The sequence below is a fragment of the Cololabis saira genome, chromosome 16 (genome assembly GCF_033807715.1).
Source record: "Cololabis saira isolate AMF1-May2022 chromosome 16, fColSai1.1, whole genome shotgun sequence".
In the NCBI taxonomy this organism is placed as follows: domain Eukaryota; kingdom Metazoa; phylum Chordata; class Actinopteri; order Beloniformes; family Belonidae; genus Cololabis; species Cololabis saira.
The window spans coordinates 1,215,848-1,230,604 of record NC_084602.1 but is presented as its reverse complement, the minus strand read 5'-3'; the positions used below and the strand labels follow the sequence as shown (position 1 = coordinate 1,230,604).

The window sequence follows — 14,757 nt, the reverse complement described above, 5'->3', positions numbered from 1 at the left end:
CCTAGCAGGCCGGTGTTTCACAGGGCACAATGCCCTGCACGTTTTAGATGTTGCCCTGATCTATCACACCTGGCTCAAATCAGTGGACCATGGACAGACGTTTCGACCTTGATGACTTGCTGACACGGGTCCAGTAGAGAAACATCTTAAACATGCAGGACTGTGTGCCCCAAGGGACACGGTTGGGAGACACTGCTGTGGGAATCGTTTGGTCCCTTCTGGGCTCCAGTGGTAAATGAGGAAAGGGACAACGCCCCATCCCTCTGGAGACCAAACAGCTGTTTGATGCAACAAAACCATTTTTACTTGGACGTAAAAGTACAATAAACAAAACAAAGTTTTGAGTGTTATATTACATTTTTACCATGAAATAACAAACATGACGTACTACTTCTATGCATAATTGGCGACATGTGTTTTTAATCGTCAGCTACGTTGCAGCGTGCTTAGTTCTTTCACAAAACTCGATGGCTGAGCTGTGAAAAAAGACCAAAACGGAACAAGATCAGTCTAATTAGCTGAAGGGATGACAGTCAGGACTTCACCATTACCAGCTGTCAATCAGAAGACTATAGAGCTAATTATACATTTGTGGTTTTATATAATTTAACCTAATTTAACACGAGATGTTATACCTTTTATGAAATCAAGGATATTTTCAGTACAGTGATCGTGATCGAGAAGAAGACAGGTTAAAGTGACCTGAAGAGGAGATCCACATCCTCCACCGACGCCAGCCCAGACAGCAGCTTGTCCTTCTCCTGAGCCAGAGTTGTTTCTTGGTACCTCTTGAACATTATGTTCCACTTGGCTTCGTTGCCCGAGTTCTTCATGCCATACTGATACACGAGCAGCCTCAGGTTCACCGGTACACTGCTGCAGGTCATACATCAAGGATACCACAGTTGAAACCAACATTTTAAAACAAAAGGAAGTCACATTAACCCAATTAAAATGTTTGGTTGGGAAAGCCAACCTGATAGTTCCAGCAATCCACTGGTCAAAAATGCGGGAAGCTTCGTTCAGAGCATCCTGATCTCTCATCTGACACGCGATGCCGAGCACAGTCTCCCTCAGCAACCTGCCAGACACAAACATCCACTTTATGAAACACGTTTCACAAGCAACAGCTCATGATAACAGGAACCAAGAGGTAGCTTTTATGAAAACTTCCACACACTCAGAACAACCTCTGTTCTGTCAAACAGGCTGCTGCCGTACCTTTCGATCTGTTCTCCCGTGTCACTCCATCCCAGTTTTGTAGCGATTGTCTTCACGTGATCCCGAAACAGTGCCTGACAATTAATAACCACAGGAGGCAAGCATGAAACGATGCCGACCCACTCAACCCTTCTGAAGATGAGCAGACTTTCTACAAACAGTTAGTTCAAAACATTTGAAAGCTCATGTTTGATGGGACGTCAGCAGAAACACAAAAACATTCAATTCTAATTTGTACTTTTTATTCAGAACTGTAGCAGGGCGGACCTGGACCGCGGTCCTTTCAGCCGTCGCGGCTCCGAACCCGGTACGATCATAGATTGTACAAAGAAAGCTGGACAGACAGACAGGTTTCTGTCTATGAAAGTGGTCTACTTGCAACCTTCGGGGGGTGGGGGATAGGCTTGTCAACAGGAACTGACTCAGCCCAACCTCCATTATCCCGGAAACGGTAAAACGAACAAGCCTGGCAGTCAGACAGAAGCAGATTTGACTTCTGGATTGGTAACAAATAATAGCAGTTCCTCTCCCGACCGCTGAGGTCTGGATCCAGACCGGCAGTTCCTCTCCCGACCGCTGAGGTCTGGATCCAGACCTGCGGTGAGTGACCTGAACGTCCTGAACGACCTGAACGACCTGAATGTCCTGAACGTCCTGAACGACCTGAGAGACCTAAATGTCCTGAGACCTGAGCAACCTGCTCACCTGGAACTTTTGGTAGAGCTCAGGTTTGTTGGACAGCATGTCCCGGACGTAGGTGATGGAGGAAGCCACACGGTCCCACACGATGTAGTCGCTTTCATTCTTCAGGTACATGGTGACATTGAAGGCGTACCCGTAATTCACAACGTCGGCCCTGAGCAGTTGGATGAAACCAAATCTGTACTCTGTCTTTGATATGCAGGTGAATGTGCAGGGTTGTTTACCTGGCCAGAGCAAATATGTCATCGATGTAGCTCGTCCGGTCTGCTGCATCGAACTCCTGTTAAACAGAGGGAAAAGGCATCAGCAATGGTCTTAGAGAAGCTAAGCTAAGATGATCCTGAAGTGGAACAACATTCAACACAGCAGTTAATCTTCACAGGAGTGGACACTCCAGCAGATGTGTTCCACGGTCAGAGCAATACAAGAAGGAATTAAAAACCAACAGCATCTCAGAGCCTGCGGGTTTCGCTGAACATATTAAATGTTGAAGTCCACGACAGTCAGAGGAAGACTGGACCAGCTTGTCTGAGAAGAGCAACGTTGTAATGACAATGACTTGGTTTTATATAGCGCCCTTCAAGGCACCCAGAGCGCTTTACAGAGACCATTATTCATTCATACACATCCTCTGGTGGTGGTAGCTACATTTGTAGCCACAGCTGCCCTGCAGACTGATGGAAGCGTGGCTGCCATATCGCGCCAAACGGCCCCTCCAACCACCACCAACATTCACACACATTCACATGAGGCAAGCTGGGTAAGGTGTCTTGCCCAAGGACACTACGACAGCAAACTGGGACAGAGCGGGATTTGAACCGCTGACCTTCCGATCATTTGACAACCCGCTCTACCAATTCAATTCAATTCAATTTTATTTATATAGCGTCTAATACAACAGAGTTGTCTCTAGACGCTTTCCAGAGACCCATACCCAGAACATGACCCCCGAGCAGTTATTACATAAACAATGGCAGGTAAAAACTCCCCTAGTGGGAGAAAAACCTTAAGCCAAACAGTGGCAAGAAAAACTCCCCTTTAGGAGGGAAGAAACCTTGAGCAGGACCAGGCTCATAAGGGGGGACCCTCCTGCCGAGGGCCAGACTGGTGGGTCAGGGACGGCAACAGCACAGCAGGCAGGTGGAAGCAGCAACGGGATGACCAGGGGTGGGGACCGCAGGCCAGCACGCAGCTCCCGAAGCTCCGGCCCAATTCAGCCCAATTCAGCTTCAGTACCACCTGAACTACTGCCGCCTACATGACGGTATTCCAACAAAGGCCAAGTCTGATGGACCATGAGGGGTGCTCGGTCACCAGCCCAGAGGAGCGTGAGAGTAAAGGATTTATTAATGTGTGCAAGACCAACCAAGTTCAACACCAAAGTGCTTCAGATGGAAAGTAACTTGTGTGTCAGAATAAACATGATGGGAAGGACTTGACACTAAACTTGAAGTGTGTGACACAGCTGAGGTTTCCAGTTTGCTGGCGTTCCCATAACAGCTGAGATGAGCTGAAGAATGACTGTAGGTGACGTGCACGGACATCAGAGGGAGCTGCAACTGGCTGTTCATGACGGCAAACAAAACAATGAACAAATATTCAGATACCCAGGTGAACCAAATCAGACCTGGACCTGGCTGTGATGCTGTGGTGGGACCTTCATCGCTCTGCCCTGCCAAAGTTGTGGGACACCTGGATGTCATGACGACCAGTTGTCCTCCAACCGTGGCATCAAGAAGGCCACCCCCCTCAATGTACCTCACAACTCTTGGTCATGGTTCCTCGTGTCAATTACCATGCTGCTTTTCTGACAGGTTTTCCAGCGAGCACCATGAACCTGTACAGATGGTCCAGAACCCGCCCGTGAGTCTGGTGTTCAACCAGCCAAAGAGGGTTCTGTTTCCACCGTTTCTTTCAGAATTCCACCCGCTACTTCTGCCCAGGCCCGGTTCTACGAGGGTGCATCAGCATTGCACCCTCAGTTTATGTGTTTGCATGCTCAGTTGAAAAGACGAAAAGAAAACTGACAAATGCGCACGCGTTAAGCCTGATTTATGGTTCCGCGTTAAATTGACGGCGTAGCCTACGGCGTAGCCTACGGCGTAGGGTACGCGGCGACGCGCACCGTACGTTCGCTGCAATAAAGCATTTGAAATACACTTTAAATATTCTTGTTTTGACTGGTATCATTCCACTTGAAATTATGGGAAAATGCATAATTTAGTGTTGAATAATATGCCAGGCATGTGCACCCCCTCTGATCTGAGATGCAGCGCTAGTCATCATTCTATACAACCGGCCCTGCTTCTGCCGTCAGAATAAAGTTCAAGTCACTCAAGTTTGCCTACAAAGGGACTTCTGGATCAGCAGCCGGTTACTTAAACTTCTTCTCCTGATCATGACGTTTCCCGTTGGAATGGTGTCTGCCACTCCCACTCAGACGATCCAGACTGTTCTGGTTTGGGGTTCCACGCCAATGGAAGGAGGTACCGGTCGATATCAGAGCAGGGACGTCCTTTTCTAGTCTTGAAGATGAGACACCTCCTCTCCTAACTTCTAGCATCCTAACTGATCTGACACCTCACATCTCACTGCACCTTCCACCTCGTATTTTACATGTTTCTCTTTTCAGATTAATTTCATTGACTTTATGGCTTTATGGCTCTGATTGTTCTGCAGTGATTGTTGTTCTTCACTTGTAAGTGTTTTTAGGTAAAAGAGTCAGCTAAATGAGGACCTGGAACTGTAAAGAGGGAAACAGCACCAACAGGTTACACAAACTATATGGATTCACAACTATAGATCACATGAATCTTTTCCTAGTTGTAATTTGATGTTTTTATGGTATTTTGCCTATAAGAAAGCTCAATAAACTGTAAATTCATAAAACATCTTCCCTAGTTTGTCTGACTTCCAGCCACAGCAGACATCCTGAGAGGTTGGTCTGCATCTCTGCTGCTGAATAACTGACTAGAACGAGCCTGAGACGGTCCTGAGACGTCCTCAGAGGGTGTTTTGTGTGCAGATGTGAAGACAGATTTACCAGGTGGTTGGTTTGGAGCTGCTGACTGATGGTGGTCCACATGTGGTCATCGTGGTTAACTCTGTAGAATCCCAAGTGGTCATTGTTGATCTTCAGCAGCCCGTCCACCGAGGGGGAGTAGCCACTGATGACATGCTCTGAAAGTCAAAACTGTAGTCAGATGCATGGTGCATGAGGGAAAGTAAAACATTTATTCAAACAACTTTATAGCCAGTTATATGGTGGGAAAGTAAAAAGGTTCCATTTTTCATCCAGAAACTTCCACTCATCAAAATCCTAAATCTGACTTGCTAGTGACAAGGTGGACACGGCTCTGCTCTGTTTGTTCAGGGACTGGCCGGCCTGCAGAAACCGACCCAGGCCCTCGGGCTCCCAGAGCAGGCCCTACAGGAGACCATGAGGGCCACGGTCCAACGTCTCCTCCAAGTCCACAAAAACACATGTGAACTGGTTGGACAACTCAATCAACTATTTCTCTGTTCTACTTCCAAGTTGACCCGTTTTCTTTGCTTACGACTGTCATACTGAACAGCTTTCTCCTGAACTGAATGCTCTGAAGCGAGAAGAAAACACAGCAAACTAATTCCTGATGATGTCACCAAACAACCCAGAGTCAAGAGGACACTTCCTCTGTTCACACCGGCGTTCGCTTTAACACTATCAACCATGCATACACATTCAAACAGCACCGTACGTGGCACACAAGACACACTCCATCTTTACACATGCAGTACACATTATTACTAACATTATTGTATTACCTGGGATGTTCTTGTCAAACATTGTGGACATGTTCTTGTTACTGTTAATGGAGTGCCACTCCATTGGAATCCACCACTTGTAGCTGTAAAACATGTTTATTGTCAGTAATACACCTACAAACAACACAAACACACCTGAATATACGTCAGTAGTTTTGATCAAGATCAGAGATCAGCTGCTCATAGTTCAACGTTTTTATTTCAGTAAAATAGCCAACAACGTTAGTCTGAATGTTGGTGACGACAGGGGAGAAAAAAGGAGGATCACAAACCCGGAGCTGGGAATGTCAACTGATGTCTGTTGACTGCTGATATGAAGTTAACACTTAATAATAAAAGAGGAAGAAGTCCAAGAAAGATCTGCAGATGTTCTGTCTCTCGTTCATTGGCTTGTATAACTACATCAATCATCGCTGTTGTCTGTACACCAGTGGTACTCATGTTGGACACCAAAGGAGACACAACAGGAGAGTCCATAGCCTTGAACTCTCCTTCTGTGTCTTCTAACACTGAGTAACGTCGTTCATCGACACAGACAAGATGGTGTTACCAGACGGAGACAGTTACAGACAGACCTTTTTACACACTTTTTGTACACATACAAAGTTAGTCTGTAGCAACCCGCCTGAGTCATGTTTATCCCAGAGGTCCACGGTAGGTGTGCAGGTTAAGTCACTCCCTCTCCCACCCCCTTCATGAGACTGTCAGAGCCCTGGAGAGCTCCATCAGTGACCAGCTTCGTCACCCACGATGCACCACCGAGAGGCATCGCAGGTCCTTCCTCCCCGCTGCCATCAGACTGTACAACCAGGCCTGCTCTCAGTAGCCAGTGGACAATAATATGACAATAAGATGTGCAATAATATAAGATGTGCAATATCTGCCAATCTGCCAGTCTACCTCACAACACTCCACCTGCTTTTTATGCACCGTTTCTTCTTTCAACCAACTGTATATACTGTTCATGTTCTGTGATTATACATATTTTATATATATTTTTTGTATTTTTTATATATTTTTTATTTCTGACTTTTCAGTCTTTTTACCCCTCCCCTATATGTGTGTGCTAAGTGTACTGCTGACAACAAAAATAAGTTTCCCCACTGAGGGAGAAAATAAAGGATATCTTATCTTATCTTATCTTTTACAACGCTATCCCATGGTGGGTTCACGCTGTACGATCTCTGCAGTCCCGCCCTCACCCCGTCCAGCCCATATTCAGTGCACACTCACTCCAAAATGTACAAAACTAGGTCATTTACAAATCTTACAAATCTTGTACAAACCAAATGTCTATTAGATCCTATCCAGTAAAGTATTTAGTCCAAAATACATTATTATACCAGTAAATATCCACAAACAGCCGCTCTTCATCTCGACCGTCGTCGGAGAAGCACATGTTGTTATTTGTTTACACGTCTGTAACTCCTCCGTCCTGCACGTTTTCAGACGGGAAACCCCAATGCCAAAATGGAGCGTACGCTCTACATTGATTGACAGGTCATCCGGCCATAAAAGAGCTTCCTGTCCCCTCATAGCGAATGAACGCCTGTGTTGGGGCGGGACGAGCACATCCGGCTTGTGTCATGCCTCCAAACCTCGGCAATTGCACCATTCGCCCAGAAGATGGTGGAATTGTAGAGCAAATGAAATGCTGAACACAACGATATATACAGTATATATATATATATATATATATATATATATATATATATATATATATATATATATATATATATATGTACGTGGTAAATTCAACGGTTCAAAAGTTATGCCCATGGGACATAATTGTTATAATAAAACTCTTTGTAAGACATAGTCTTACAAAAACATGTGTAAAATACTAATTTTTTGTGGTATTGTTATCAAATTTGAAGTTGCACTAGATAAGACTTCAGGCTGTGTCTCAGTGTGTTTTAAAACCAATAAGTCACAAATTCTCTCATCTGCAGACATCTGGTTACAAAACAAATTTCCGGCTGAAATAAAAACCTTCTATTTCAGTGTGTTCAAACTGAGATTACTGAATAATAGTAGTAGTTACAGTGATTCTGATACCAGAACCATCCATGAACTTCAAACGGTTCAAGAACAGCTTTCAATTTACTTTGGGTATAACTTGGATAGGCGTTTTGGGCGACTTTTACAAGAGTGGCAACAGGTTGTCATTTTTACAACACTATCTCATGGTGGGTTCACGCTGTACGATCTATGCAGTCGTACAAGATCAATGCGAGTCACAGTGCATGACTTAGAGCTGCTGGATCTGGATCAGACGTGCAGAGCACTTTAATCAGACCGGACGATGACGTCCTCTTGGGTCGTACCTACGCCTCGATGTGGAGGGATGAAGGTTGAAGGGGTAAATAAACAAAAACTGCTCCGTGGTAACTCTTGTATGTGCTTGAACATGCTTTAAAGAATAATCAGCAAAGGAGAATGTGTTCCCGGTCATGATTCAGGACAAAAGTCCAACATCGGATGTCGGCTTTACCAAGAGAGCGCTGGTAGAGCGCTGGTAGAGCACTGGTAGAGTGCTGGTAGACCGTCATGTGACCCAGGCTGCAGACAAAAACCCTATATTTAATGCCTAATGTTCAGGGGGTTGGATTCTGTCACCACCTCTCCAACAAATCTGATCCTCTCTCAGAGTCTCATAAAGCTTAGTTTCTTTTAGGTTTCCCTCCTTGTGAAGGAATTGCGCTGGGTCACATTTGCATCAACACTTGAATTGGCAGGAGACAGAGTCGTGGGGTTTCTGGCTCTGTTTGAGATCAGTCACATCCCGTCTTTGGTTGCAGGACTTTTCTCTCCTTCTTCTCTGCATCTGTCTTGCTGTCTCACTGGACTACTGTAATTATTTTTTATTGGGTTGTGCTAAAACTCTCTAAAGAACCTACAGCTCATCCAAATTACTGCAGCCAGGGTTCTGAACTTGGAACTCTGGAAAAGCATAATCTGTCACTGTTGAGATTCCTGTTTTCCTTGAATCATATGACTTACCCAAAAGGTGAGATGGGCTTGGTGGGGTCAGCTGTGGGGTCCAGGAGGAAACGCCTTTGGGTAAGACTGGCTTGTGTGTCTGACACGGACAAATGCAGCACAGGGTAACCCATCTGTTTGGTCCACGTGTCCATCACCTCCGCGATGGGCAGCTCGCTCACCTGAGCACAGACAGGAGAACCCAGCGACCGCTCAAACAAGTTCACACACAAACCAACACTTCCAAGAGTTGTGCCTAGGCTTCTTTACCTGCTACTGCTTCTTTACTCAATATTCAGTCGTGTCACTAATATTCAACAGTATATGACAAAAAAGCTATAGGTTCGGGCCACTCGGTGGTGCAGTGGGTTAAGCAAGCGGCTCTTATACTGAGGCTACAGTCCTACTGCAGTGGTCGCAGGTTCCAATCCCGACCTGCGCATCTTTCTGCATGTCATCCCCATTCTCTCTCTCTACCCCCTTCCAGTCTGCAACTTCAATAAAGGGCTACTAAGCCCCAAAAAAATCTAGGTTCAGCTGTAAATCTCACATCTATAAAGTGTGAAAAATGGAAGCGTTTATGTAGTGATGTGCAATACCACTGGTGGCCAGTGGGCGGGGCTCCAAAACATCTCAAATATATCCCCGATCAAAATTCCGACACGTCTCACAGGAGACAAGTCAGAAATGATGTCCCACATGGTCTCTGTTGTTAAACGTGTGATCAGTTTTAAACTACTTCTATTACTGAGTAGAATTTATCTTTGTCCAACCAGCTTTCACATTTCACTCTTTGGCTCTGCCTTCTTGTCGAATCACAGTGGTGAGAAACAGTTTGAACATTTGGAATCAATTGGTTTCATAAAACACAAAGAGACCTTCATCTAAGTCACGATAACAAACACAATGTGCTTAAGCTGATGACAAACTAAAATCAGTTTTATTTGTGTCTTTGAAAAACATAAGTTGACTCAATTCAAGAGTGAGCATGTTCGAGGTGTGAGAGCATGGACGCCAAGCTCCTGAAAAGCATACTTGAAATGTGGATTAAAAGCGGACTTTAAAAACTATTGTGAAGTATAAAGTGTTGTGCCTCAGAAGAGGAAAGACAAAGACGGAAAAACAAACTCTGAAATGAGTGAAATTGTACCTACCTGATTTAATTTGCACAATAATGAGAGAGGAAATCAGCGTGGTGTTAAACAAACTGCAACCACAGCTAGATGGTCTCAAAAAGGATATATCCGAGAGCAGTCGCAAAGTCAGAAAAATAGAAGAAGCACTATCCGAGCTGGAAGGCCGTGTGACAAAGCTCTGAGGCAGAGCGCCTGGAGAGCCACAGTAGGAAATAAAACCTGCTAATAACCTGCATATACATGCTAACCTGACCCTTGTTGAATTATGTGAACCTCTATATTCCAAGTATACTGTCAATTAGAACAAGGTTGTGTTGTTTTGTGGTGTGTTGTATAGTATTTTGCTGTACTTGCTGTACTTAGTTCTGAGTGTTGTTGTGGTCAGTAGCGGAGCGCGGGTCTCAGTCCAAAGGGGGCGGAGCATTCTCCATGGGCCCTTATGATAGTCATTTAACGTTCAACAACACCTCATCCTACCCATCAAACTACATTTATTCTCACTTTTATTGAGCCAAGCCTATAGGCCTATGCTGCAGGACAGTTGTAAAGTAAGAATTAGCTACACTGGCCGCACAATGCACATTTTATCGTAATTATAGCCTACAATTTACGATTATATATGAACGTATCACACAAAACTGGGCCCTATCATTGGGCCCTATGAGCCCAGTTCAGGGTCCGGTCCTGAACTGGCCTCCTGTACTCCAGACCTTCAGCATTATGAAAGGAAAACAAGGATGAAGAAGATCTAGATGTAGAGCAGCTCTACCCTTACATCAGACAGGAAAACAGTCCGTCCCAACAGTTCCATCTCCTCAGCGGTCAAAGAGGTGAACTGACCATAGTCTTTTGTAAGATTGAACATTTCCTCCGTTTTAGCATTTGATATGTTCCCTGAGTTCTTTTGTAAATAAATTCTGGGTTCATGAGGTTTACGAATGGTTGCACTCTGTGTTCATGTACTGTTGTCATTGGCGTTGTAGGTGTAGCTAAATGTTCTGAGAGGTGGAGGAGCCGCTGCTTCCTCATCGGACCAGGTGATATTAAACGTTAATATCGCACATTAATGGTCTCTTTGGGATCCGACATGAATGCATGATGTAAGGTTCAAACCTACGTCAGCCATGGAGCTCCAGAAGTTGGCTGTCTTGGCATTGCCGTACTTGTAGTCCTTCAAGAATTTCTGGTGGGAGAAAAGAGAACATGAATGACGGGAGGACAAGTAGAACATGTCCTGAAGCTGTCTGTCCGGGACTCACCCGGCAGCCGTCTCTGAACATGTCTCTACCCATCCACTGTTCCAGCATCCGGAGAATAGACGCCCCCTGGAAATAGGAGGACAGTTTACGCAACACAAAGTATTTTCTTGAACTATCTATTAAGGTACGGTAAGGTTTGTTTTTGCAGAAATGAGACACTGTCCCCTCAGGGAGAAGCGTCTGCTGGACCTCACATCAAACCCTTAGCTGTTTCGTACCTTGCTGTATGAGATGGCGTCAAACACAGAGGTGATTTCTGCTGGACTGGAAACATCCACGATGATTGGGTGAGAAGAGACGAGGGCGTCGTCCACCATGACAGGAAGCACGTCGCCGATGATCATGATGTCTCGCTGGGTGACCACAGGACACAAGCAGGTTTCAGGAACCTCCGAGTGACACGCTACTTCACTGGAGGGAGGTTAAAGCAGAACTCACCATTCCCCAGGATTGTTCAGACTCCTCCACCCCGATGTACTCGAAGAAACTAGCAAAGCCCTCGCTGAGCCAGAGGTCGTCCCACCAGTCCATGGTGACGATGTTCCCAAACCACTAGGGAAGAAAGCACACTTAGGATCTGAACAGTGTCTGGATCATCCAAAGTGCAGAGACAAGCTTTCATGTCGAAGTCAAGTGTTTCTTTCTGTCCTCCCTCTTAATGCTGCTTCTGTTAAAGTCATGATATATACAGGACTAACTCCATCGCTCCTACGAGGTGTTCATGAGCTCGTCTTTTCACCTGTTACCTGCCGATGTAGCGCCATTTTCTGTACATTAAAACTTAGAGAGCACAATAATCCCACAAGCACACGCAAATCCAGGAAACAGTTTGGAAAAAACGACTCATTGATGGAAGCATGCCTGTACTCATGTAGACAGCAGCCCTAACCCTCCTGGAGTTCCTGCAGCATGCTGCTCTTCTAACCCTAATGCTGGATTCACACTGAAAGCGCCAAAAATCGCCTGACGCCTGACGCCTGCATCGCACTGCTTGGTAGATTCACACTGAAAGTCTGTCAACGCCTTCAAGCTGCGCTGCAGAACTGGAGGGAAACAAAGTGCATATAGTCTACTGTACATATATAGCTATATATAGCTGCACATCTTCAGTTTCCTCTTTCACCATGGATCACACTTTGGGAACCTTCTTTATATTTTAGCGTTATTTCCGCATTCCGCGTAGATAAGAGTGAGTTGCTCCTTAACAAGTTTGGTCCTGGATCAACATCAACCATCATCGTTGGTCCCGGTGAAGCTGCAGTCTGTCTGCGGTGAACGCTAACACACCGGGTCCCAGTGGATTTGGTCATAATGTTTAAACTGTGTTTTGTGATAAATAATCACGGTTTTTAATTATTTGGAGTTGGATCGATGCAGCAAATAAAATCGTTGGGACCATCCAGCTCCTCAACCATCAGTTACGTTTTTCACATGAGCAGTTCAGGTAAAAACTGCAGTAAAATCAGCAAAAATGTCAGTTTGCTGGATGAAATATATTAATTCCTGATAAAATAAGTTTGTTAGTGCACAGCTCTGCTCCTGTACTTATGTGAATGAGTGTACGTTTGTGTGTACACGAAAGTACAACTTGCATTGTGGCTTCTGGGTTCGGGAATCCGAACCCAGTTGAGACTTTTGAGTCTCAGAGTTGAGATTTTTCAACTTCAAATTGACGCTCTAGACGCCTCCAACCCCTCCGACGCCTCCGAAGCTTTCAGTGTGAATCCAGGGTAACCCTCCTGGAGTTCCTGCAGCATGCTGCTCTTCTAACCCTAACCCCAGCACTCCCTTGGTTCCTGCAGTGTTGCTGATAGAACCTCAGGAGCCTTCCTGATAATACAGCAGCTCACATTTATTTGATTGAAATCACTTGAACTGACGACAGGTGTGTGCGGTTCACCTACAGGTTTAATTCTGAAAGTTGACTGTGGGGTTAGGGTTAGGCTGGGTTTCTTGATTTCTGTTTAATGGAAGATCACATAAAAGATGTAGTAAGTCTGTCTTTATAATGTAGAAATCTGCTATGTGGTAAGGATGTCTAGACGTTAATATCCACGGCGTACGTACAGGTGTGTACATGAAGGGCAGGTACACACCTGTGTACGTGCCCCTGTATGATCACATGTTTAGGAACATGTCCATACGTGTACGTGTTGTCCTGTTAAGTGCTCTGGCATTGGTTCACTGATACACAGTGAGGTTTAAGGTTCATTTAAGGCTGCATGAGAGAGCACTTTAATATTGTCCATAAGATACCAGGATCATCTTTCTGGTGATAGTTCATAAACTTTATGAGTGGTGGGAAGACCTCTTATCTTCCATCAGCTGTGACAGGTTAGCATGAAATGTTCTCTTGTACTGCATCATAAAAAACAACAGCCCCTGTGGAGTTTTTAAACATTGACAGTTCTGGACTCTGGTCTCTTTGTCTGGATGTTTGCATCAAAGAAAATAGTTAATTAATTATTTTTCATCTTAAATGCAACATCAGCTGAACTGTTTCTGTCCTATTGAACTCTCTGAGCTAAGAACAATAGCTTCATCTAAACCATGAACCTGCCTCTTAGACCCCTCTTAGACCACACTGCTGAAGTCAGTTTTTCCTTTAATTAACCTACTAACCTATATTAACATATTGGATTTCATTAATCCATTTTATATTGATCCAGGAGTCCTCGCTAATTATGGACCTTTTGGACAAATCCAGGATCGTCTTTTGTGTCCTCCTGAATGTGAAGTCAAGTCAGCTTAATTTATCTGGCATGTTTAAACTAAAGTGCATCACACAATGAAAATATATTTGACATAATATGTAATGGCAGTAAAATCTAATATAATAAAACCCAATAAAAACTGTTCGGATAAAACATCCAACTTGAGACTACAGCCAAGCAGGAAAGATGAGTCTTCAATAATGGGCTAAAAAGTCCTGATATTGGGTGGAAGTTGTGTTCCATAATTCAGGCACTGAAATCCCAACAACTCTTAACCTGGACATTTACAAAAGCAGCTGATTGGATGAGCTCAATGATCTCAATGAGGAGGTGCCAAACCGTTCACAGCTTTGAAAGCTAATAATAACAATTAAAAATCAACCCTAAACTCAGCACTGGTGTGATGTGGTTCTTCTTCCTGTAGCTTTATTTTCCACCAGCCTGCTTGTGTTGGATGGATGACCTGAACATTGTGGTACTCAAAGCAAAATGTTAAGTGGGTACGACTGCATGGATGAAGTGGGCCTTAACTCTGGAAATTAGCATCGGCTAAAAGAAACTTGACCTGACAACAGATTAAATCTGTTCCTCAAATTCAGAAACATCATCAAAATAAAGGGTTGACCTGCAGGTGTTATTGACCCAGCACATCTGCAGATGAAGCGCTGTGGGCTAATTCACTACACTGCAAAACTAATTTACACCTAACATTCCTGTGTTTCCCCCTGATTTCCTCATGGACCTACGTCACCTGGCAGCCATCTTCAGGTATCCCTGAAGTCGTAAATGTTGCTGAACTATAAGGGTTTGTAACATGCATCACATTTATTTTGTTGTGCAGACAAAGCTGAAAGTTGTTGTGTTTAGTGACCTGGTGAACCAGTTCGTGGGCGATGACACTGGCCACTCGCTGCTTGTTGTAGGAGGAAGACTCGTTCT

The 14,757-nt window shown here is 44.6% G+C and overlaps 1 protein-coding gene across 1 annotated transcript in view; it reads right to left on the bottom strand.

Annotated features, from left to right (window-relative positions):
• enpep (glutamyl aminopeptidase) overlaps positions 1-14,757 on the bottom strand; it is a 38,368-nt gene that overhangs the window by 11,429 nt on the left and 12,182 nt on the right. Inside the window, exons 5-17 of the mRNA XM_061744236.1 lie at positions 14,690-14,757; positions 11,543-11,656; positions 11,323-11,457; positions 11,105-11,170; positions 10,963-11,028; positions 8,731-8,891; positions 5,728-5,810; positions 4,967-5,103; positions 2,148-2,203; positions 1,927-2,077; positions 1,222-1,295; positions 977-1,081; positions 703-876 (exon numbers count right to left, since the gene is read on the bottom strand). The exon at positions 14,690-14,757 is cut by the window's right edge and continues 87 nt beyond it. Coding sequence (XP_061600220.1) covers positions 703-876; positions 977-1,081; positions 1,222-1,295; positions 1,927-2,077; positions 2,148-2,203; positions 4,967-5,103; positions 5,728-5,810; positions 8,731-8,891; positions 10,963-11,028; positions 11,105-11,170; positions 11,323-11,457; positions 11,543-11,656; positions 14,690-14,757 — 1,390 coding nt within the window. The remainder of the gene's footprint in view (positions 1-702; positions 877-976; positions 1,082-1,221; positions 1,296-1,926; positions 2,078-2,147; positions 2,204-4,966; positions 5,104-5,727; positions 5,811-8,730; positions 8,892-10,962; positions 11,029-11,104; positions 11,171-11,322; positions 11,458-11,542; positions 11,657-14,689) is intronic.